Below are 26,526 nucleotides of genomic sequence, written 5' to 3' on the forward strand. Positions count from 1 at the left end.
CGGCCGGATCAGGGCAAGCGCTTTCAAGTCTACACAGACCAAGCCAAATGTCCTATCTACACGTTTGCATTTGCGAGGGTTTCTTCTGATTTGCAAACATTGTGAGTACATATATAATTTTGAAACATTTTCGCCATTTTATATGCATCTATTTACTAATAACATTTATATATAATTGCAAGGACAGTTTTTCCATTGAATTCGTAATCAAATACTATATAAAATTGCAAATTCAATTCAGTTTTAGATCAACATTTTTTAAGCATATGCTCGCCATAATTAACGCTTTTGATTTACGATTGTAAACAGTGAGTAAGTGCTCTTGAAAACCTGCGAAAAAAGGTGTAATATTAATGATAGGGAATTTTTTGAAGAATTTAATTCATTCTCACCGCAAATAAAGTTGAAGGCAAAATCTTTATGACCCCGCCAGCATATATGACAATGGGCTCTTTTGCAATTTGCATAGTGAATAGCAATGCCTGCTTAAATTTTTTATCTTGATCCAACCAATTGCAGGAGTATAACGCATCAGTGAATTGTTCATTTTCATAAAAGACTTCATTTCCACAGTAACAGGGCAAAAATATCTCACTGGCCATGCACAAAAAATACACCCCCATGTAAATAATTTCCCCCATACTATCAACGTAGAAAACGTAAACGGCCGTGATGCAAAGGGTCAACTCAGTTACGAAGAACTGCATGAGTAGAACTTCACTAAAAGTCTCTTCAAAAACGTCGCGATACCTGTAATTTAAAATGAATTTTTAAATTTAATTTGTAATTATCTAATGAAATCAAATCTCACTCCAGTATTTTCTTATGGTCCCCAATACATTTCTTCAGTTCCTGATAGTAGTCTTCACCGGTTTTCCGTAGATCATGTCCAATTTTCGACACTCTAATGTTGAGGGCATGGAAATGTCCTTTTAGAATCCACAAATACAAGCCGGGATAAGAGTCACATAGCATACTCTGGTAAATATTAATCCAAATTCCAATAAGCTGGTAGAAGATAATAATATAATATGCAGTATCAGAGTTTTTCCAATCGAAGGGAAACCACGCGCTGTAGAGCAGCCGTCTATTTTCCGAAAAGGCAGCAGGTAAAAAACATGTGAGCGCGGCACCAGTGAATGGGATGAAGTAGCTAAGCAGGATCCGATTGGCAGTCCTAATGATTCCTGCCAAATATCTCTGCTCATCGTGATCGTTAACTTCCTCCACACGTCTATCGAAATCTTCCAGAAGCTCATTAATTCGACGAAGCTGCTTGCGCTTGAAAAATGTATTCAATGACTTCATGGCTGACATTGCATCTGCAAAAGTTACTGATGCATTCCCGAATAGCTGACTCGTATCTTCCAACAAAAACAGGTTGGCAACCATGGTGATCGGATAGTATACTGTCACAATAATGTTTAGAAGGAATGAGTAAATATAATACAATACGCCAGCATTTTTGGCTGGATAGAGTCCAAGATATTCCAATGTTATCAAAATTATGCGAAAAACTCTTTTTGTTTCGTATTCGGCATACATTTCGATTAGGTTGAGCTGAAAAATAAAAATATTCTCTTTAAATTACTTACAGATTAGTTGAAAAAATTCAGTTTGGGGAGTGCATATACATGCTAATTACTATCTTCTCAATGGCCAGCTATGAGCCCTTACCCTCTACAGGGAAAGCTAAAAAATAACTCAATCCAAGTACGTTGAAAATGCGCTTCTGGTAAGAAAAGTTTTGTTTATTTCTTATTGAAGTGTTCCATGTTCCATTTGTATGTTGCTCGTCATGTATGCATGTATAGGGGTTTAGTATTTTTTTTTATGGATGGAGGTGGAAATCTTAGAAAGACGCTGCTGCGCCAGGTTGCGGCAGTGTGTGGGATTCGCACCCACTAAAACCACCCCCACTCCTGCACCCCTCCCCGCGGTTCCACCGTGAAGTATTACTTCGCGGGGGAGGCTCTGGTTCGCTATATCAGCTCGTCCATGTCGCGTCTCCGTCGCGCCACCTTCCGAGCTCGATACAATTCCAGGAGTTTTGTCTGCACCACGGCTACTGCCTCATTTACCGCCATCCAGTTTTCCTCCGACTTCAGCATCTCTTCCGCCAGGTTCGAGGGTTCGATGTCCGCCCCTAAGATGCTGTTCAACCTCCTTTTCTGCTGCAGAAATCTGGGACAATGGAACATAACATGCTCCGGGTCCTCGGGTGTAGCACCGCATTCAGGACAGTTGGGAGACTCGTCCAACTCGAAGCGATGCAAGTACTTCCTATAGCCACCGTGTCCCATAAGAAACTGTGTCAGGTGGTAATTCAATTCTCCGTGCTTTCGGTTGACCCATTTCTCGATACACGGGATCAATGTATGGGTAAACCGGCCCTTGTCAGAGTTATCCCACCGTTGTTGCCACTTGCCACACAACTCTCTCCTGATGGCTTTTCGGAAATCCGCATTCACCTCGGCTGGATTTGACTTCCGTTTTTGGTAGAGCCAGTGTGCCTCGCTCGCTAGAAGATCTATAGGGATCATTCCTGCGATGACACACACTGACTCCGTCCACGCCGTCCTAAATGCGCAATTGGCCGGTATGCCGAACTTAACTTCCTCCGGTTGACAGCATGGTTCAGCGCTCCCGCCCAGACAGGGGCCGTGTATAGCAGGATCGACCTCACTACTCCCGCGATGAGTAGTCTGCGACTATACTTCGGCCCTCCCACATTAGGCATCATCCTTGCAAGGGATGAGCTGGCATTTGCTGCATTTTCTCGCGCATAATCCAAGTGTCCCTTGAAACTCAGCTTGGCATCGATCATCACCCCCAGGTATTTGACAACCGATTTTGAAACGACCTCACGATTACCAACCCGGATGGTAACCGTGTTGTCCTTCCTACGGTTGGTAATGAGGACCGCCTCCGTCTTTTCGTCCGCCAGGTCCAACTTGGCCATTCGTAACCATGACTTGATGGTATGAATGGCTTCATTTGCATAAAGCTCCACGTCCTCGGGATGCTTTGCAATTGCAACTACCGCCAGGTCGTCCGCAAAACCAATCAGCGTTGTCTCCTCCGGCACGCGAAGGCCAAGCACTCCGTCGTACATTATGTTCCACAGTAGCGGTCCCAATACAGAACCTTGGGGCACACCTGCTGTCACAATGCACTCCTTCGGTCCATCGTCCGTCTCGTACCAGAGAAGTCTGTCCGAAAGGTAACTCTCGATGAGGCGAGCCAAGTAGTTAGGAACATCCACTTTGGCCAAAGTGCCCTTAATCCAGCCCCAATTGGCTAAGTTAAAAGCATTTTTGACGTCCAGCGTCACCAGAGCACAGCATTTGCTGTGGCCATTGCATTTCGAGCCAACTCCACGACCTTTGCTACTGCATTGACCGTAGATCGGGCTCGCCGAAACCCATATTGCTGCTCTGAAAGAGCACCTGCAAGCTCGATGAACGGGAGCAGCCTGTTCTATATCACCCTCTCCAACATGTTCCCCATGGTGTCTAAGAGACAAATAGGGCGATATGAAGACGGCACGCCGGGTGGTTTTCGGGGTTTCGGTAGCGAGACCAGCTTCTGCCTCTTCCACTGGGCGGGAAACACTCCTTCCGCCATGCACGATTCGAATGTGCTTGCGAACCACCTTGGTCTGGCCTTGACCGCCACCTTCAGAGCCTTATTCGGAGTTCCGTCCAATCCCGGAGCCTTGCTGTCCCCAGTACGTCTGCAGATTTCCCAAAGTTCCTCTTCGGTAACATCAGGGATCGAGAAGACGTCCTGCTGAGCTGCCAGTTGGGGTTCCCTTTCGTCCTGCTCCTGTTACGGGAAAAGAGTTGTAATTATTTGCAACAAGAGCCGTGGGCATGTCACTTGAGGTGATTTTCGCCCGCGGATCTTCTTCATTACAACTTGGTAGGCTGTACCCCACGGATTCCTATTAGCCTCCATGCAGAGCTTCTGGTAGCATTCCCGCCTGCTTCTTCGAATGGCCTTCTTAATGTTGCTTCGCAGATCCCTGTATTCCTCCTCACGCTCCTGGTGCTCCGGCCTTTCCCTTGTCCTATGGGAAAGTCTCCTCGCTCGGAGACAAGAGGATCTCAAGGCAGCGATCTCCGTGTTCCACCAGTAGTTTGGCCTCTTGCCGTGGTGCAAACGTGGTCGTGGCATCGTAGCGTCGCATGCTTCGGTTACACGCTGAGACAGCTGTGTCTGAGTTTAGTATAAGCTTATTCACTTTAGTGTGTTATTGAAATTCAATCCTATGTTGTAATATGAAGAGGAGGGATGAATAGATTCACTCTGACTGCCTGTACGCCACCGCAACGTTTCATGGGTTTGGCGAAGAACAGGAACTTTGCAGTCTTGCAGATTACTCACTGAGGAAGCTATCATCACACCTGATTAGAGATAAAATGCAAATCCATTAGATGGGGGAGAAAAAGAAATCGGAAATCTTCTAAACGTCATTATAACTTGGAGCATTGCTCCGCCTGCTGCAGCTGTTTCGCCACAATCTGTGGCAACTATTTCAGCAGATTTGCATAGGCAGCGGATGAAGTGGACTGAGGAAATGAACCGCTCCATCATCCGCTCCTACTACGAAATAATGGCAGGGGAAGGTACAACATCCTACCGCCATTTATTGGATCAGAGATTCGCCGAGCATTTCTCGCAATTCGTGCATGTGACTGGGTAGCGAGCAGCACCCGCCAGAGCATTCTTCTTCACCGTCCTGAGTCCGAGTTTCGAGATGAAGCAGGCATAGATTTCTCGGAAATGGATCCCTTGCATAGACTAGGTATTCCAAGCCTCTATACATTCCAGCAACTCCTTTAATTCGATCTCAAATCGATGATAAGATTGCATCTCGACTGTATGCTGATATCTTGCTGCTGCAACTACAATCACTTGTGTATTGTAGTGCGGTTACAACTGCCAGATTGCAAGGTCAGAAGATTCGCTTTCGTGTTATTGGTTTGGGTGACTGTTGCGATCCACCATGAAAAAATCATCCAGAACGTCGACGTGACTAACTAAGGCAGGATATTGCCAGTAGTCGGGTGAAAATTAAGGTATAGAGGATATTTTTTCGAGAATTGCGGGGTCCTAAGTCCGCATCAATTTGATGCCGGTCCGGCCCGAATGGTATGAAACCGTAAAGCCGTCATCGCCTAATATTTTTTAAAATGTAGAGGGTTTACCGGAACTATGCTATTCCCAGTCAAACACCCGTAGCTGAAATTCGGGATATACTAAAGCGGAAACTGTCTGCTGTTTGTAGCGGTTACGACGGTATGGCGAAAGTCGCCCCCAGACGTTCCAGTCTAGAAAGCAACTTATGCAAGGAACCAGTGAGTTTTTCAGGTCACTCAACGAATTCCAACAGAACGTCCAGGCAGTACAGTTTTCAGTGACAGAAAAGAAAGAATATTGGGAAGAACTTTGGGAATTACCCGCCCAGCATGCCGGGTAAATCACCGCCGAAGACACCCGCCGTGCCAATACGCCTGGCATGAATTGTATGGATGTTACCGAAGAGGAGGTTCGACGAGCAAAGGGCCATTGCCTGAATCGGGTGTAGAATTTCTTGTATAAAAAACTTGCCAGTATACACAGTCAGATTGGCACACAGCGTAAATTAGGTCATTAGTTGCCCGGAGGAATTTCCGCCTTTTCTCACTGCGGGAATTACCTTGCTTATCCCTAAAAATGACATGATACACGACCCTGCAGATAAGGAGGATAAACAATTAGAGGCTAATAAACCTTTTTAGCTATAATATCGAGCTAAGGCTGTTGATAGCGCCCCGTATACCTGACTAATCGATGTCGTCCATCTGTATCGCATTGATCCGAAACTAATCAAGTTTTCGGCTACGGTTATGGAAGGGTGGCATACCACCTATTATCAGACCATTTATCTAAGGGCCCCAACACCTCAGAGTCATGGTCGATTGGTGATCTGAAGAATACTCTGCTGTCCAAATTCTTGCGACGTCTAAAGCTGATACTGAAATTGCATCCCTCGGGGTGGAATAAAATAAACGCATTGAATGTATTCGCAATCCCTTTACTGGCTTATCATCAACGGCGCAACAACAGAGCAGAAGTTTATAATATAGGAAAAATGAAAGCCGGCATGGATACGTTCTGTGAGGCTTTGGTTTCTAGGCTAGCGCCAATCTGCTGCTTGGAAATTCGACATCTTGACTATTATACTGAAAAAGCTAAATTGCAACAAGTTATAAAGCGTGAATGCAAAGAAGAAGTCAATACTCGAATTAGCCGTTGCGAATCTTCACGGCCAATAACTCGCTGTGATGAAGGTTGCCGAACAATACCCGCTGTCTTTCAACATAAACCAATTGAGGGCGAGTAACATCACGAGGGTGAATATTAGGAGATTCGTCTATGACTTTCGGGGTAAGCGAAGCCACACTACAGGATACGTCTAAGGTTGAAGTCAGTTATGATCCCGATAACGACAGCCGGCGGTGCTTTCATGACCGAGAGTACATGCAGTTATAATGGGCCTTCTTTATATTTATCGACGACACCATTTGACTTAAATACTTATCCACAGCTGAGTCGACTCGAAGTGATTAGAACCATGACCTTCTGCTATGACAGCCTGGCACCCTATCCACTAAGCCATCAGGACAGACATGCTGAGCGTCATAAGACGTACCGTTTCACAGACAACATTACAGCCTTGACGGTTGCGCGCTGATTATACATTCAAAGCCAGCGATTAACCAATTTGGAACGCTCGAGTCAAAACTGAATTTTTTGAAGCAAAGCAAAACTACGGTGATCAAGGCTACAGCAGGAGTTTCGATTCGATTCGAGCGTTGGTGGTCCTTCCTTGCACTTAACAAATGGATCTCCCGTAAGTGTCTTACGTAATTTCAGCGATGAGTTGTGTTTGTGGTAGGTGTCTGCCTAGCGTTCTGTCCCAAAGCCGACGGTGATGGTAAATACACCAGCGATCTTCGTCGTATTCTATCCTAAATAAAGCATGGCTACCTATAAGCGCAAGAGAGAGAAGTCAAGAGACTTGTTTGCTCGTGAGGAATATTATATATTGAATGGTTGGTAAAAAGTTTTACAAAACCAGTCGAGAGATGGATGGACTACGATCTCATCGGAAGCTACGATCTAAGGCTGCATGGAATAGACGGTAATATTGATTATTTCCTTACTGATTAAGCGTGAATGCTTTTATTCCTACCTGGACAATACCGATCGCTCTTTTTATGTTGTGCTTCCCCGAAGAACATTGTATTGAACATAACGTTCAGCTTCTTCTTGTTGCGAAAAAGATCGACCTGATGGCAGGGAGTGTTTTTGTGCTAAAAGTAAAGTAAAATGATTTTGTACTTCCTATAAGGAATTCACCAGCACCATCCAAAATACGAGTTCTGGTTCGGTCCAGTCATTTCGTAGATGGTGCCGTCCCCACGTACTCGAGGAAAGGTATCAGATCCGAGCCTACAAAATACTCGTCTGAAGTGGTTCTTGGAACAAAACCTCAGCGAAGTTTATCTACAGGGTGCGGCAGCATAACTTCCTTTTTTAAAATGCGCGCCACTCAGTTAGTTGATGTCATAGCGGAGCGCGAGTGGTCTCGTTCAAGAGGGGATACTGTAAAGTTTTATCCCGACACGGTTCAGTCGCCATCATGCGTTGGAATAGTGAGGAGCGTGCCTTTGCCGTTGAGGTTTACTTTTCAAGCGGATGTTCGGTTATTGCAACACAGCGTGTATTTCGGAATCGCTTTAATTTAGCCCCGTTGGCTCCCGTCCCAGACCGCAAATCAATTGTTACATGGGTCACTACATTCGGACAAACTGGAAGTGCGACAAAAGGAAGAACTGGAGTCCCTCGGCCCGTTAGATCACCTGAGAACATTGAAGCAGTAAGATCGTCAATGTTGCGATCGCCACGGCGTTCTGCGCGCAAACACGCATCTGCCCTTGGACTATCCCATCGTTCTGTGAGAAGAATTCTTCGTGATGATCTTCATTTTCATCCCTATAAGATGGCGATAGTGCAGGAACTTTCAGAACGTGACTTCAATTCTCGGGTGAACGCGTGTGAGCTTCTTCTTGATGTCGTCCCCGAGGGTGCTATTGTTTTTTTAGCGATGAAACCCATTTTCATTTGTGTGGGTCGGTTAACAAACAAAACATGCGCTACTGGGCTGACATCAACCCTCGAGAATTGCATCAGAAGCCTTTGCATTCACCCAAAGTCACAGTGTGGTGTGCAATTTCCTCAGCTGGAATTATTGGTCCCTGGTTTTTTGAGGAAAATGAGGTTACAGTGACAGTGAATTCGGACCGAAAATTTGGATTTGGGGGACACTTGGTTCCAACAAGACAGTGCAACAGCACACACTTCAAGAGCATCGATGGCTGTTTTAAGGGAACTCTTTCCAGATCGCCTTATCTCAATAAGAGGCGATTTGGAATGGCCGGCACACTCTCCCGATCTGTCCCCTTATGATTTTTTTCAATGGGGTTTCTTGAAATCCCGTGTTTATGTGAACCGTCCAAGAACCCTACAAGATTTGAAGACCAACATCCAAGAAGAAATTGCCAACATAACACCTGCTATGCTAACAAGAGTCATGACAAACGCGAGAAATCGGTTTACGCAATGTATGGAGAATGGGGGACGTCACCTAACAGATTTGATCTTCAAAACAATGTAAATAGAAACTTTAGACATGTACCTACATTATAAAAAATAAATAAATATTTTGCGATGCATACAATAGTTTTTATTGAGTTTTGAAAAAAGGAAGTTATGCTGCCGCACCCTGTATAATAGTAGCATGGGAATGGGAATGGCTCTCTGAGAACATATGTTCCAAGAGAATTCCTGGGAGATATGTCCTTGGCTCAGTTATTTAAGGTTGACCTTTTTGTGGAAGTTTCATGAAGGTTTTAGTTGTGTTCATATCTCGAGCAGAATTTCTTGTGGACTCAAGCGTGGAATTACGTAGTACAACTCGGACACGGTTCCCCTTAGGTATAACATAGGCCTCGCATGCATCAGTATGAACGGTAAGCCTGCACTCAGTATAAACCAGTGCCGCTAAACAAGTCTTGGCAGGGCTCTGACTGTGGTCTCTAAATCACCGACACATTTATCAAGATTAGAAGTAGGTCGTTATCCGGGGGGAAATGCCACAGCAAACTATATGCGTTGTCTTCTGTTAATAAAGCGCAATTTCTTATTGGATCCACTTCTCTTAATTAAGTTAAGTTTGTGCTTAATTATATTATGTTATTACAGTTTCTTTTATTTCATTAATGTTTTAATCGTTCCCTGTATTCTGTTCTTTTAGATGCTTTTCTTATTATATCTATTCGTTTAAAGTACATATATAATATTATTGAGCGCATTCTAAATTGGTGACGATTTCCTCTTCTTTTTAGTAGACTCCAACAGGAGGGCCTCTCACATATAAGCCGTGGGGTAACTAGTTAAAGAGAATTCATTTTGAGCTAACAAACAAGTCAGGAAACTGAAAGCTAAACGCTTCAGGTATGAAAGGTTCTGTGTATTTCTTTTATAAAGCCATTTGAGTGTGAATTTGTTCCATTAGTACGGAATATATACATATATTATGTGAGAATATCCAATTTCGGGTGATATTGACATTCAAAATCTTGAATTTCCAAAGAAGTGACAACTGCAACCTATTATAACTTTGTTATTAATAGTGCGATTTCCACCAAACTTGGTAGGATCAAGCTCTATATTATAGCCTACATTGTTGGTGCTAGGATGAACTTAAGCGGGGTTCTGCAGCCAATTATCGGAAATTGTAGTAATATACTGTTATTAACTTTATTTGAAAGGATATCAGTATGGAGGGTATTTCGAAGCCTAGGCACCATATAGTAGCAATTTGTTGATTTTTCTCAGATTTTTCGGTCGGACAGTTTCTGACAATGGTCTCGTTAAATAAATGATCACTTTCGACCCTCGAACTGCCCGCCTTTCCAACAAATGACAAAACTAAGCCCAGCGTCGGAAAGTACTAACCGAGGCCTTTGATTTGATACCCCACATGAATATATTTGGTGAAAAAAAATTTACACCCCCCTTTTGCATGTATGGGAATCCCCCCCCCCCGCCGCGTGCGTGTGACGGACAGACAGACCGTACTACCCCCCGTATACGGGGGGGCATCTTCTAGGGGGATTCGTTGAGTCCCCTTTGGTTTTGTACCCCCTTTCATGGCTACTGAATGATGTTAGAGGTCATGGTCTTGCAATAAAGTATGGCCTACGTGCTAGGTGCGAACTGACACACTTGATGTACCTAGATGACATCAAGCTGTATGTTGGTACTGACAACCATCTTAGAAGTCTGTTGCGAATAATAGACACGTTCCGCCGTGATATTCGGATGGAGTTTAGATTAAACAAGTGTCGAATCCAAGCCATCCGCAAAGGTCATCACGAGCCGCATGCCGGACATAGCATTGGTGACCTCCACATCGAAGCTATGACCGAGACAGACTTCTACAAGTACCTAGGAATTCTGCAAGGAACCCATGCTCAAGTTGGTGATCTGAAGGATGCTCTGCTGTCCGACTTCCTGCGACGTGTATAGCTGGCGCTTAAATCGCATCTCTCGGGGAAGAATAAAATAAGCGCGTTGAATGTATACGCTGTCCCCTCACTGACTTATGCATTCGGACTATTGCCGTGGACGAAGACCGATCTGGAAAACGTCCAGCGGCGGATACGGACAACTATGTCCAAATTCCGAATGCATCACCCAAAGTCTGCCGTGGAGCGGATGAACCTGCCTCGTGACATCGGAGGTAGGGGCGTGGTTGACGTGGCGGCACAACATCATCGCCAAGTCGACTCGCTGCGCGCTTATTTTTAGAGCAAAGAGCAGGCGAGTCCTTTGCATGCGGCTGTCTGTAAGGCAGACTGTGGACTGACTCCACTTAACTTGAAGTATCGATCTTTCAATCCTCTGAGTGGGGCGAAGTCGGACCAAGAGCGGATCGATGAATGGAAGTCGAAGGCAATGCACGGTAAACACGTGAATTGTCTTTGGCAGCCATTTGTCGATTTTCATATGTCGAACAGATGGCTGTGTGCTGGGGAGCTCTTTGCTGAGACGGAGGGGTTCATGTGTGCTGTTCAGGACGGCGGCGTCGCCACCCGAGCTTATAAAAAGCTCATCATGAAAGAACGGGTGGAGAACGACCAGTGCAGAATGTGTGGTTCGGCGTTAAAGACGTTGAACCATCTCATTTCTGGCTATACTATTATGGCACCGGTGCAATACATCACCAGGCATAATGCTGTATGTAAGGTTAACCATGAAAACCTTGCATACAAGCATGGGGTGATCACGGGAACATGTCCGGTTTACCGATATGAGCCGGAAGCGGTACTTGATAGTTCTACTTACAGCATGTATTGGGACCGGTAAGTTCTGACTGATCGCCATACTCTACACAACAGTCTGGTTCAAACCATGCAGAAGTACACCATTCTGCATATGTGCTCGATGTTGCGGGGAATACTCGACGGATTCTCCCACTGACCTACCGCCGGCCACCACCACCAGTGCTCTTTTAGTTTTTAAGTAGGTAAGATCGTCCCGGCCTAAATGCTTTTCACCTAGTGTTAGTATTAGGTAAAATCCGGCATCTGCCGAGATTGTGATAACTTGGAATAATAATAATCCATATTGGATCAGGGCCTTGAAGTGTGTTTGAGCACTTCATTCAAGACCGTAACGGTACACTACAGTACACTGTAGGACACCGTCACACGAGACACCCAACTTCTAGGGCCCTATACACTGCTTATGCAGATGATGTTTTCCTAGCATTTAACAGCAAAAATGATCTCGAGCAACTTGCCCAAAAATGGTCTGATCGCCCCATACAACGCGGTCTCAGATTGAATCTGAATAAAACTGAATTTTTGACGACCGATCTCCATGATCCATGATCCATGAAACAGGCACAATCACTGTCAGCGTGTGTGATTTGCTCAGAACAACGCTATCAGCCAATGGAGAACTGCGGTATGAAATTGCTTCTCGCATTTACTGCAATATCGTCCGTCCTGTCGCTCTCTGTGTTTCTGAGTGTTGACTAACTATAAAAAACAATGAACGGCACCTTGCGGTAATGGAGACGAAGATGTTGCGTTGGACTTGTGGCATGACACGTTGTGATCACATCTGATATGAGGATATTCGCGATCGATACGGGGTTGCACCGAACGTGAAAAAATTGCGAGAGAGACGTCTTTGATGGTATGGTCACGCGTTTGTGCTAAATCCGTCCGAAAACAACGGACCAAAAATCCGTCCGAAACAACGGACGCTGGGTGGGGATTTAAAAGCCTCGAGATTGCCTTCAGATCAAGCATTTGATAGGGTCAAATAGCGAGGCCGATCTCGACGAACCGACCCCGCTTGTGAACGGGACAAAGGCTGAAGAAAAAGAAGAATATGAGAAAGACAAGGAGGCGGCTATGCACTTCATAGACATTCGTTTTGCTGCGTTACATCTGAGGTACAGATTCCTTGGAATAATCCTCTCCGGGGCAGAAACTCCTCATTTTTTGCCTTCGAAAGACATCCCTAGATTCGCAAAAGTTTATTAGTAACTGCACTGTTGCATTCACCTTGATAAAAAGACTTAGCACTTCAAATTTATTCTCCCGTGTCTCAACGATTAATTTTAAATATTTGCCTCGGAAAATTAAGATTCGTATCTAAAAAATGCTCTCTGAACTTTCAAACTGTATTCGAACATCAAATTATGAGGCGACTATTGAGCTACATTGAACAAATTTTATGATAATTTCGACGAGGAGATACTGAGATACACAATTATAAATTTGTGAATCGTAAATGGGTTGGCGGGGGAGTATTTCGGAGGTCAAGCCACAATATAAGACTTTCCGCCATTAGTGATGAGAACAAAACAACACTGCAATTCCCATTTATTATCTATTGACTTTTAAAATATAGATGCTAGTTTTCATTCTATTGTTAACAGGATAAAGGGAAGTCTGTTATTCTTCGTTAACTTGCAAAAATATCACTTGGAACTCACTTTACTCCTAAATATTCTTCACCAATCGCAAACGCCTTCCTACAAGAGGGGATAGCTTAACACTACAGAAATATATCCAAAGATATCAACGAAATGCACGCACCACACTCTTTTAAATTGTCTTGAAGTAGAGTCATATGATGAGGAAATGATGGACGAAAAACAATCCTCTGGCCTCTCTTTTCATCAAAGGTGTCTATTAACATATTTTGTATTCTGAGAAATTGCCTAATAACATATTATTTTCCTAGAATAAATAACACCTTCTTTTTGATGACAAATTCCGATAAATATTTTATAAGCAGTCTCCTTCACTTACTTTTTGTGACTTAGCTGAAAACTCTCCAAGTAAATTTTTGGAGTGAATCAAAAAAATTTCGCAGAAGGAATACTATCGTTTATGGCTGCTAATGACCCTTGATGGAATTCAAACCTTCTGAAAATAAAATCAACATTCCAATGTCTATTAGAGACATTTAATATCCCAGTAGAATGATGACATGATATCCATATAATTCGCTTTCTTTTGACTAGTAATGAACATGAAATTAACTATTGCCAACCTTCACGATAGAACTATAAAATATACAGAAAAAGTTGCAAATTGTGGCCGATTTGATTTTCAACAATTGGCCGGTCGCTTTGGGCCGAGCCCTCGGTACTTTGCTCCGTTATATATCACTCTGATAGTAGTTCCTAGTTTTTCCGAAGCGCCCCTCTCGCATACAAAATTCTAGATACATTCCCATTTCATTCTGTCAAAGACTATCTCAAAATTGAGAAGAGCAGATAAAACGGTGATCAAACAGTGCGGAAGGTATTAATGTATTGGCTACACGTGAATCCAGAGCGGAAACTAGCTTGTTTCGACCAAACTTTCACTGTATCCTTTGACACGTTCCGGAATAATTTTAGCTAACATCATTCCACCTGTCGCTTTCTTCACAATTTTCAGGACCAGCTGCTCGAATTTCAACATGTTACTGCGAGGTCACAGTGTCATTCGCAAAATTATATTGGGTTGGGGAAAAAGAAATGTCGTATTTTGTCAATAGATGGCGACACTTAAACATATCTTGTGTTGTACTTATCGCATCGGGTCAGACTATACGGCGATTTAAAGACGACAATTTGTGCTACAAGTGTCTCTTTGACAATGGTTTGATCGTACGTTTAGTCTCAAGTTATTGTGCGTCAAAGATGGAGTCCACCAAGCAAGAAATTCGTCATATTTTACGTTTTTACTACGTGAGAGGTAAAAATGCAACGAAGGCGGCCGAAAAAATTTGTGAAGTTTCTGGGTCCGATACTGTAACGATCCGCACAGCACAGCGTTGGTTCGATCGATTTCATCCTGGTACAGTGGATGTCGAAGATACACCCCGTACTGGTAAGCCAATCGTCGTGGAAACCGATAAAATCGTCGAAATCATCCAAGTAGACCGTCATGTGAGTACTCGCTCGATTGGCCAGGAATTGTGTATAGACCATAAATCCGTTTGGAGCTATTTGCAGAGCTGTATGTTTGAGTGCCACACGAGTTGACGCAAAAAAATCTCTTGGACCGAATCAACGAATGCGATGCACTGCTGAAACGGAACGAATTCAACCTATTTTTGAAGCGGATGGTGACTGCTGATGAAAAGTGAATCACGTGCGACAACCTCAGGCGAAAAAGATAGTGGTCGAAGCGCGGCGAGCCGACTCAAACCATCGCCAAGCCCGGATTGACGGCCAGGAAAGTTTTGCTGTGTATTTGGTGAGATTGGAAGGGAATCATCCACTATGAACTGCTCAACTATGGACAGACCCTCAATTCGGTTCTCTACTGTGAGCAACTCAACCGCTTGAAGCAGGCGATTGACCAGAAGCGGCCAGAATTGGTCAACAGGAATGGCGTTGTGTTCCACCAAGACAACGCTCGGCCTCACACATCTTTGATGACCCGCCAGAAGCTACTGGAGCTCAGATGGGATATCCTATCACACCCACCGTATAGTTCGGACTTGGCACCAAGTGATTACCATCTTTTCCGGCCCTTGAAAAACGCTCTTAGTGCTACTAAGTGGGCCTCAAATGAGGCTTGCGAAATCTGGCTGTCTGAGTTTTTTATAAATAAGGAGGGGGTTTCTATACGGGGGGTATAATGAAGTTACCTTCTAAATGACAACAAGTTTGCGAACAAAACGACGCATATTTGAGTTAAATCAGATAATTCTAAGTATGTTAAATAAAGCGTCTAATTTCGATCACAAATACGACATTTATTTTTCCCCAACCCAATACTTGGTGTCAAGTATTTAAGCTCAGATGATACTACTTACTTAAAAGTAGATATAGAGGCGCTCTGGACGTGGTGGTTGGTTAATGGGAAAATCGGTCGATGACTCGTTGAAACATCAAGCATATTTGAAAAATGGCGTGTTTCTGCATTGTTGGAACTAGACTGAGTGTCTAATGTTCCGGTTTAATGTTCCGGTTATGGGAGTAACATCAAAAACATACGTGGACCGACTCGTTTTATCAACTTTCAGCACGTCAGTATTGCTGTGTGGTATATAGCGATCCATTAAAACTTGCTGGTCCCAACACATTCTGTAAAAACTATCGACTTCTGTTTGCAATTCATATCGCTAAACCGAGTATATTTCCATAATGAGGTCATTTTTGTATGCAAGGTTTTGACCCCCGCCCCAATAGTCTTTTACTTACGTTACTGAAAACTGCATTCTGTGCACAATCTGACTTTGAAGAATATTATGGCTTTACTCATCTAAAACCGCGAACTTTTCCTGTTTCAGTTCCTACTAAACTGGTGCCAGGACTATGAAAAGCTAAAATGTAAGAAACACATGTAGAAAGGGAACCGTAGCCTCCCCTCGATCAACGGTCTTATTGGCATACTTTATTTACCACTAGCTGCCGAAAATGGCACTTCACGAGGAAAAGATGAACCCCTGCAATCTTCCGGCAAGCTTTGTCGGAAACAGAAGGGCGCGTCTCTTGTTGCAGTGAGTAGACGAGATGAAAAATACCCAGGTTCGATATGAAAATATACGTGCAGGCCCCTCATAACGCATTCTACACAGAGAATGTGCTTTCTTTGTAGAAGTCACCATAAGCATAAGTGGTTATCAAAACGATGAACGTCTTTGTTTTTATCATTATCGTTTCGGTGAGAAAGTTCGCAAGGATGAATCGTCGTGTCAGTGGCGCTGCAGTCCGATGCAGCAAATCTAGGGAGGTCGCCACCCATTCAGGTGTCCGACGTCGACCTTTGAAAAACTCATACTCAGCCTTGGTCTACGCCTGGAGTTCAGATGGAAACCGTCGAATAGCACATCCTGGATATAGACTTCCTAAAACATGACAGCCTGTTGGTAAACTTACCAATACGACAGTTAAGTGATGAAGTAACGAGCCATAGTACAGAAGCAATAGGAATCAAAAAACATTGCCGAGCCATCTCTACCACTTCACCAACAGAGAAGTATCCCAATTTATTGGGCTATTTCATCAACAGTGTTGCTGCGCCGACCCAGATATTGCAAAGACAAGTGTTTCACTACATAATCAACACAAGTCTACCAGTGGCACAACAAGCAGGCAGAACGCCAAAGCTGATTATTAATAAAAATAATTTAAAATTGAAATTAAATTAACTTTTATCAAGAATATAAAAAGATATTTATATTACTTAATTAATAATATATAATTTAAAACTTAATTGAAACTAATTTACTTTTGAGTTATTATCTAAGTTACTTAAGTTAAGTTGGAAAATTGGGTGAGTTTTTTGTTTATGTTTCCAAAAAATTAAAGAAAAAAAACAAAACTCAAGAAAAAATGTTAAATAATGTTAAAAATAATGCAAGTACGAGTGAAAATTTAAAAAATGGTCCGACTGGGGATACAATTAGCACCCGAAATAAAGAAAAGGGGGAAAGGGTGCCCCCCATTAATGTTTATAAATTAGGTGGTAGAGATTTAGCCAGTCTACTTAATAGGAGCGCGGGGCTCTCAAATTTTGTTATTAAAAAGACGGGGGCCGAGAGAGCCCAAGTCAAATGCAATAAAATTGCATATTACAAAAAAGCACGGGAGGTCCTCGTGCGAGTGAAGGCTCCTCACTTCACCTACACTCCAAAGGAAGAGAAGGTGCAAACCTTCCTTCTGAAAGGCTTGGATGCGGAGGAAGAGCCCGATGAGGTGCTCAAAATGCTCCGGGAGACGGGAACTGAGGTTAAGTTCCTCTCAGTGTCACGGTTTAGTACGAGGAGGTCCGTTTTGGAAAAGCAAATCCTGCCGCACTTCCTCGTGCAGATAAGCCCGGAGAGCCGGGGAAGCGATCTGATCGGCATCAGGTCGCTTAATTACCAACCCATTCGTTTTGAGCGCCTGCTAAGGGGCGAAATAGTTCAGTGTCGAAGATGCCAGCGCTATGGTCACTTGGCAGTGAACTGTCAAATGACCTTACGATGTGTAAAGTGCGGGAAAGACCATACCGCAGCTGAATGTTCGCTGACTGAAGCAGATGGCAAGGAAAAAACTTTCTGTGTTAACTGCGGAAGCGGAGGGCATCCGGCTTCGTACCGTGGATGTCCTGCATACCGCAATGTTAAGGTCGCAAGGCAGCAAGCACCGAGATCGGTCCAAAGAACGAAGGTGTCAGCGGCGTTGGATGGTACCGTCCCTTCGGCACTAATCGTCTCGGGGATCCCATTTGCAGAAGTATCATAGTTCGACAAGGGGGAGCTAAGAAGCCCCAACAAGATGCAAGTGGCGGGATGAACACTATCCTCAATAAAATACTAACCATGTGTGAAAACATGCAGCATACGCTACACGTACACAATACAAAAATAAATAGCATAACAGAATATTTACACAAACAGCATGTCCGCTGCTGGGTCTGCAGTCACAGCGGTACCACTGGATGGTCTCCGGATCATCACGATTAATGTGAATTCCATCGTAGGAATCCATCGAAGAGCGGAGCTCCTTGATTTCGCTGCCAGACAACAGCCTGACATAGTCTTGATTTCAGAAACCCACCTCAATCCGAGGCATTCGATAACATTCAAGGATTTTGAATTCGTGAGGAACGATAGACGAAATTGTGATGGGGGAGGTGGTACCGGAATACTTGTGGGTCGCCATTATCGTTTCAGGCATATTAATAGGCCTGAATTTGAAACCTTTGAGTATATCGAAGTCTCATGTATTCTTTTTTCACTGCCTAGAGGAGGGAATTTATACATTCTGTCAGTCTATGCAGTGGGAAACAACCGAGCCAAGTTCAGGGAGGAATTCCATTCTCTGTTTACGATACTCGAACTGAATAGGCTGCATAATTACTATATTATAGCTGGCGACTTGAATGCTAAGCATACCTCGTGGCTAAACGCCACAAACAATCCCAGAGGGGTATTCCTCAAATCTTGGATAGAGCAATACCAGATAGAGTATAAATGCGAATTATATGGGTCAGAGAGTCCAACCTGGCCCAGGGCAAATTCCTATCTGGATTTGTGCATTGCTGACGCGCGCTTGAATTTTAATTTTAGGAATCCTCAACGGAAACTACAGACTCTTCCTTACGATAGCGACCACAACGCTATTCTTATTGAAGTTCTGTTTGATGGACGAAGAGTTCGCCTTCTGCCGATGGACAGTGGCGTCCACAGGCTGAATTTTAAACAAACAAATTGGAAGAAATTCCAAGAGAGGTTTATTCGGGGATATCGAGAGGAATGCCCACCTCTTGATGGGGCAAACGATAGTACAATTGCACCAGGTGACAGGAACTTGAGCAACGAGGAAATACTTCAGTATCTTCTCAAGCTGGAGAACTTGACGCTGCAAACAATTGAACAAGTCGTCCCTAAAATTAAACCTCGCAATAATATGGAAGGATATGAAACTGCAGCCATAAAACGGTTGAAAAAAGTGAAAAGCCTTCTGCTCACTCGCGTCAACAAAATCTATCGGAGATATGGGGACTATCATCATCCCATATTGGTTGAGTTCAAATCACTTCTAAAGATCGCGCGGGATCTTATCCGTCAACATTACGTAAATGAAGTGAACTCCCAGTGGCGGGAGAAGTTAAAGGGTATTTCACCAAGCGATCCAGATTCCATGTTTACTAAGATAAATACGTTATTCCGGAAGAAGTCACGAATAACTGTGCCGAGAATTAAAGTCGGTGGCAGCCAGATACAACACCTTATTGACTCTGGTATAGACACGAATAGTGTAACTGCTGATGCGCAAGGCAATTACATTGTGATGGATGATGCTCTGAAACTCGAACTTATAGGGGCGCACTTTGAATCGGTGCATCGGCCCAGAACGGACTTAGAGCCAACGCGACTTTCGGAAATTGTAGAACGAGATGTCCACAATTTCAAATATAGCCTGAACGGCACCACAGTTCTCCAATTTAGCTCTGCGTTGCAGGCTGATCTCATACCGAGTGATAATCTGCTTGATTACTTTGTCTCATGTGTTGAGTTAACTTCCATATTCAGAAGAGTAAACAATAAGAGATCATCCGGTATAGATGGCATTCCCAACGTGGTCCTCAGGCATTTACCAGACATTGCCATTCGTAATTATTGCATTTTGTTCAATAATTTATTGAACAATTCCTTCTTTCCAGGACACTGGAAGAAAGCCCGAGTATTCCCGATTTTAAAGAGAGGGAAGGATTCATCCAGCCCTCAAAGCTACCGCCCAATCAGTTTGCTGCCTAACATCAGCAAGGTGTTTGAGGTTTTGGTATTGAAAGCCTTGAACGGGCATATCAAGAAGAAGGAATTATTGCCGAACGCGCAATTCGGATTTCGAGCTGGACATTCGACAATACATGCAATAACGAAGGTAACGTCTGATATTTGCTGGCGGATTAACAATGGTGAGTGCGTAGGCGCTTGCCTTATAGACATGGAGAAAGCCTTTGATACCGTCTGGCTGGATTTACTGATTTTCAGGCTCCTGGAGAATGAGTTTCCCAGTCACCTCGTAGCGATGATGTGTAGTATGCTGTATGGCAAGTGCTTTGTCATTACGGACAGAAATCTCACTACTAACAGAGAATTTCATGTTCTGAATGGATTACAGCAAGGGACAGTGACTGCGCCTACACTTTTTGCGGTATTTGCCGGCGAATTACTCAATTCTTTCGATTTTAATAAATCTCCTAAAAGGTCGTTGGTTGCCTTTGTTGACGATCTGATAGCCTACACGGCGCACAAGAAGGTAACTGAGGTGCAAGTTGAACTTCAGAAGATGTTCAATGATATTAAGTTCTTCACGAACAGTTGGCGGATGAAAATCAATGCGCAAAAGTGTGAAACGATTCTGTTTCGAAATTCCTTGGCGTATGCCAGTAGGAACTTGAAAAGGAATTGGAGAGATTTCCACATTGTCGCGAACGAGGATAGTTCTGAGCGCATTCCTCATAAGAAGTGCGTTAGATACCTGGGTGTGCGTCTTGACGAGCGTCTCCAATTTAACGAGCACGTTAAAGTCGCGCTAGAGAGCGCTCGCAAGGCATTCATGTCTCTCCGAAGACTCTTTTATGCTCTACATCTTAGCCGGAAGGTTAAGATTATTTGCTATGTTACTTTGGTTAGACCGGTGCTCACCTACGGGTGTGCTATCTGGTTTAATTTGAGTGCTAGCCAAATGGAGAAAATAAGGATCTTTGAAAGGAAATGTCTGCGTGCTTGCACGGGGCTTAATAGGACTGCTTCTTCAAACTATGAGCACTATGTAACTAATGAAGTGATGTATGCAGCTGCTGCTGTGCTAAGAATCGACACAGTTATCATCAGATTGATTCGGAATTCCAATCTATATACTATTGTTACCTATTTCTTAAAAATAAAAATGATTTTAATAAAAAAATAAAAAAAAAAAAACGCCAAAGCTGAGTTTGCATCCATAATCACTCAAAGAATCAATCGCCCCTTTCACCATTGGCCAGTGGCCCTCGAACCTAAATAAAAACCAAACTGTAAATTTATCAAATCTTTACAATGTTAGACCTCATCAAGGGGACGTACTCAAGACAGTCACTATTATCACTTTGGTCTATTCAAATTTTGAATAATGACGTTTAGCTAAAACACTTTGCACGAACTTTTCAACTTTATGTAGAGAGACCCTCAGAGAACAGATTTATGGACAGCTTTAGTAGTATGGTCTACACATCCACGTCGTCAAAAGAGTTTCCATGTCCTCGACGGTAAATTATTTAGGAAACAAGATTGAAGAACACCAGCTAACGCGATTGTCGGACAAGGTGGCAGCAATACGTGATTTCGAAAAGTCAGCAACATTACATGAGGTTAGAGGATGAGGAATTTCTAAAGACATTATCATTCAGCCCGTGAAGAAGCGCAGTGTTCACAATAGGTATTTATGCTCCTGAAACAACAATGGGTGCAGCGCTTGACCAATTCGGCGAAAGATGTGGGAATCGCTAGTTTTTTTCGCGAAAAATCTGGCAGAGTACGTACCATAATGAACTGCAAGCGATTTACAGCATTTTAAACTAATTTCGGGACTTAATGGGCAATAGCAAACTGGTAAGCAGCGTAAGCATGCATTAAAGCAGAAACTGGAGAATCCTTCACCGATGTATAATAGTTGCAATAGTTAGATTTAGTCAATTGGTAACGAAGTTTTGTTTCCTTACGAAGCAGGCGAGGATAATGTCGTGGCTCAATTTTTGTCCTACATTGTTAGTATCGACGCTCCAGTCCTTACTACCATCAAAGGAACGGAGAACTAACGAAAACTCTGAAATCTAATGAGTTTTAACCTCAGAAATCCCAGCCGGACAGCAAAGTCTCCGGGTATTGCATACGCAGACCAGTGGAATTCGTCGATGCAGCGGTCATTCACTAATAAACCCAAAAACTAAATTTTAGGGCATACACTTGCCCATCGACATATCGAAATCTTATGGTTAGATGCATATTCTGACGGTGATACACAGAAATTTGCATTGGCATGAGTCAATCACTAACGATGAAACTGAAAAATTTCCTTGCAGATTTTCTTCCTTGCCACTGGCTGCAAAGTGCTGCACATTCTTAACTGGTGCTTTATAACAATTTCTAGTAGAGTGCCAAGTAGACTCATCAGTAACGGGGGGCGTATTCACTAGAACCTTTTATAATATAGGGTCAATTTTTATAAGGGTGGCAAGGCCCCGTTTGAATTTCCTGGAAATAATGTGCTGATGGCAAGAGATGTCGATCTCTTGTTAAACAAGTATTGGCAGATTATTTAAGGGGTTAGGACACTGGAAATTTAAAAAAAAAAGTCCATCTTTTGTTCTGCTGATAGAGTTATTTTGAATTTTGGTTGCGCTTCTTTCTCGAAACTACATTTTGCTAGTTGTCCGAACTTGTAACTAGAACAAATCATAATCGGTTGACTTTTAATTTTAACCATATTTGTAACTACATTCTACATGGAAGTACATAGGATTTCTGCTATATATTGCATAGTTTTTTTTTTATAAAAAATTTTCAGACATTTTTTGTGGAAAATTTTGGTTTTATTGAAAGCCCAGCGTTTTTGCGAAATTTTATATTTGCGAAAACTGGTATGTACTTCTCTTGCTATGTAGGCGTTTAATCGAAGAAATAAAATAGCCAAAAAATCTCCAAAAACGAAAGCATCCGCGGAAAAATGCTGTGTAGCCGCCATTTTCCTTTGCATTGCTCCCAAGAAAATAATTTAGACGAGTTACAATTAAGGACCTTTATCAGAATTTTGATTTACTTCATCATCCCGCTGAAAAAATCCTAAAATACGCTTATCTACCAGCCAGCTCCAGTGGCCTAATCCCTTAAAGCGAGGTCATCTTAACTAGTATCCGAATAAGCACATGGGAGGCGGAGGGGATTCGATTTTTCCTCCTGTCCCCCTGTGACATACTTCATTCACTTAACACCAGCTCGATATATTAGGCGCTTGCCGCAAACTCTAAACCTCCATAAACATTTGGCGGACCAAAAATCGCCTTTCACACGCTTGCGAGTGCATTAGTGTTTTCTGAGTAGGCAAGCGTATTTCCTTTCATTTGTTAAAACAAGTCGGGAAACCGGAAGCTAGATGCTTCAGGTATGAAAAGTTTCGTGTATTTCTTTTATAAAGATATTTGAGTGTGCATTTGTCTGGTTAGTATGCAGCGCGTAATATATGCATATATTATATGAAAATATCCAGTTTCAAGTGATTCAATGTTTTGAATTTGCACAGAAGCGACACTTGAAGCGACGAGTGATTAGAGCACACGGCTATCGTCCGGAAGGTCGCGGTTCAAATCCCACTGGTGGCAGTGGGATTTGTATCGTCATTTGACGTCGGATACCAGTCGACTCAGCTGTGCATGAGTACCTGAGTTATGATAAATCAGGATAATAATCTCGGGCGAGCGCAATGCTGACCACATTATCTCCCAGAGTATACTGTAGTGTACCGTTTCGGTCTTGAATGGAGTACTCTAACACACCTCAAGGCCCTGATTCAATATGGATTGTTGCGCCAACGATTATTATTATTATTATAACTTTGTTAGTAATAGTGCGATTTGTACCAAATTTGGTGGGATAATTCTCTCTATAGCCTACATTGCTGCAAAATTTCATAATTCTAGGGTGAACTTAAGGGGGGTTTCCTGCTAATTACTAAAAATTATAGTAATGTACTATTATTAACTTTATTTGAACAGGTATCGGCATGGAGGGTATTTTGGGGCCTAGGCACCATACAGTGGCTTCTTGACTTTTTTCAGATTTTTCGGTTAAGTAGTTTCTGAGAATGAGTCCGTTAAAGAAATGATCACTTTCAGCCCCCCTCACTCCCAACCTTTCCAACAAAACTAGGATCGGCTTCAAAAAGTACTTTCAACCTTTAATTAGATACCCACATGACTATATTCGATGAAAAACAAATTGTTACCCCCCTTTTACCTGTATGGGAACTCCCCTTTAAATTAACTCACTATATGCGTGATCGTTCACAGTTTCCACATTTCTACCAAATTTGGTGTCAATCGCTACCACCGTCTCCGAGAAAAATGCATGCGACGAACAGACAGGCAGACAGACAGACAGTAAACCGGTTTTAATAAGGTTTTGTATTTACACACCAAACCTATACAGACCAAGCCAAATGTCCTATCTACACGTTGGCATTTGCGAGGGTTTCTTCTAGTTTGCTAACAATGTGAGTACATATATGATTTTCAAACATTTTCGCCATTTTATATGCATCTATTTACTATTAACATTTATATGTAATTGCAAGGACAGTTTTTCCATTGAATTCGTAATCAAATACTATATAAAATTGCAAATTTTTCAATTCAGTTTTAGATCAACATTTTTTCAGCATATGCTCGCCATAGTTAACGCTTTTGATTTACGATTGTAAACAGTGAGTAAGTGCTCTTGAAAACCTGCGAAAAAAGGTGTAATATTAATGATAGGGAACTTTTTGAACAATTTAATTCATTCTCACCGCAAATAAAGTTGAAGGCAAAATCTTTATGACCCCGCCAGCATATATGACAACGGGCTTTTTTGCAATTTGCATAGTGAATAGCAATGCCTGCTTAAATTTTTTATCTTGATCCAACCAATTGCAGGAGTATAACGCATCAGTGAATTGTTCATTTTCATAAAAGACTTCATTTCCACAGTAACAGGGCAGTAATATCCCACTGGCCATGCACAAAAAATACACACCCATGTAAATAATTTCTTCCATACTATCAACATAGAAGGCATAAACGGCGGTGATGCAAAGGGTCAACTCAGTTACGAAGAACTGCATGAGTAGAACTTCACTAAAGGTCTCATCAAAAACGTCCCGATATCTGAAATTTAAAATGAAAATTTAAATTTAAGTTTATATTTGAAATTATCTAATGAAATCAAATCTCACTCCAGTATTTTCTTATGATCCCTAATACATTTCTTCAGTTCCTGGTAGTATTCTTCACCGGTTTTCCGTAGATCATGTCCAATTTTCGATACTCTAATGTTGAGGGCATGGAAATGTCCTTTTAGAATCCACAAATACAAGCCGGGATAAGAGTCACATAGCATACTCTGGTAAATATTAATCCAAATTCCAATAAGCTGGTAGAAGATAATAATATAATATGCAGTATCAGAGTTTTTCCAATCGAAGGGAAACCACGCGCTATAGAGCAGCCGTCTATTTTCCGAAAAGACAGCAGGTAAAAAACATGTTAGCGCGGCACCAGTGAATGGAATGAAGTAGCTAAGCAGGATCCGATTGCCAGTCCTAATGATTCCTGCCAAATATCTCTGCTCATCGTGATCGTTAACTTCCTCCACACGGATATCGAAATCTTCCAGAATCTCATTAATTCGACGAAGCTGCTTGCGCTTGAAAAATGTATTCAATGACTTCATGGCTGACATTGCATCTGCAAAAGTTACTGATGCATTCCCGAATAGCTGACTCGTATCTTCCAACAAAAACAGGTTGGCAACCATGGTGATCGGATAGTATACTGTCACAATAATGTTTAGAAGGAATGAGTAAATATAATACAATACGCCAGCATTTTTGGCTGGATAGAGTCCAAGATATTCCAATGTTATCAAAATTATTCGAAAAACTCTTTTTGTTTCGTATTCGGCATACATTCCGATATTCTCTTTAAATTACTTACAGATTAGTTGAAGAAATTCAGTTTGGGGATTGCAGATACATGCTAATTACTATCTTCTCAAAGGCCAGCTATCAGCCCTTACCCTCTACAGGGAAGCTAAAATCTAACTCAGCCCAAGCACATTGAAAATGCGAAGTTGAGGGCTTCTGATAAGAAAAGTTTCGTGTATTTCTTAAGAAAGAATATTTAAATACACAACTGTTCCATTTGTATGTTTCTCGTCATGTATGCATGTATAGGCATTTAGTATGTCAGATTATTGACTTTAGTGTGTTATTGAAATTCAACATCCTATGTTGTGATATGAAAGGGAGGGATGAATAGCTTCAGGCTTCAGGCTGTTCGCAGCTGCAACATTTCAGGGGGTTGGCGAAGAAGAGAAACTTTGCAGTCTTGCAGATTACTCACTGAGGAAGCTATCAACACACCTGGCAGTTAGGGATAAAATGCAAATCCATTAGATGGGGGAGAAAGTCTTCTGATTTGGTGACTCGATCGAGCTTCCATAATGAACACTATGGCGTCGAAACCTTCAATCATGGGGCGTCTAGACATCATTATGACCAGGAGTATTGCTGCACCTGCTACAGCTTTTCCGCCACAATCTGTGGCAACTACTTCAGCAGATTTGCGTAGGCAGCGGATGAAGCGGGCTGAGGAAATG

General features: G+C 42.6%; 2 protein-coding genes across 2 annotated transcripts; both read right to left on the reverse strand.

The window, feature by feature from the left end:
- Positions 1-279: 279 nt before the first annotated feature.
- On the reverse strand, positions 280-13,170 carry LOC119652155 (odorant receptor 2a-like). Its single transcript, XM_038056100.1, has 4 exons — positions 13,130-13,170; positions 812-1,560; positions 393-750; positions 280-330 (listed from the first exon to the last, which is right to left on the reverse strand). The coding sequence occupies exons 2-4, from the start codon at positions 1,543-1,545 to the stop codon at positions 280-282; spliced, it is 1,143 nt and encodes a 380-aa protein (XP_037912028.1). The 5' UTR covers positions 1,546-1,560; positions 13,130-13,170.
- On the reverse strand, positions 7,267-25,836 carry LOC119652156 (odorant receptor 2a-like). Its single transcript, XM_038056101.1, has 3 exons — positions 25,103-25,836; positions 24,904-25,034; positions 7,267-7,364 (listed from the first exon to the last, which is right to left on the reverse strand). The coding sequence occupies exons 1-3, from the start codon at positions 25,834-25,836 to the stop codon at positions 7,267-7,269; spliced, it is 963 nt and encodes a 320-aa protein (XP_037912029.1).
- Positions 25,837-26,526: the final 690 nt, after the last annotated feature.

Source organism: Hermetia illucens, chromosome 3 (assembly GCF_905115235.1).
Source record: "Hermetia illucens chromosome 3, iHerIll2.2.curated.20191125, whole genome shotgun sequence".
NCBI lineage: Eukaryota > Metazoa > Arthropoda > Insecta > Diptera > Stratiomyidae > Hermetia > Hermetia illucens.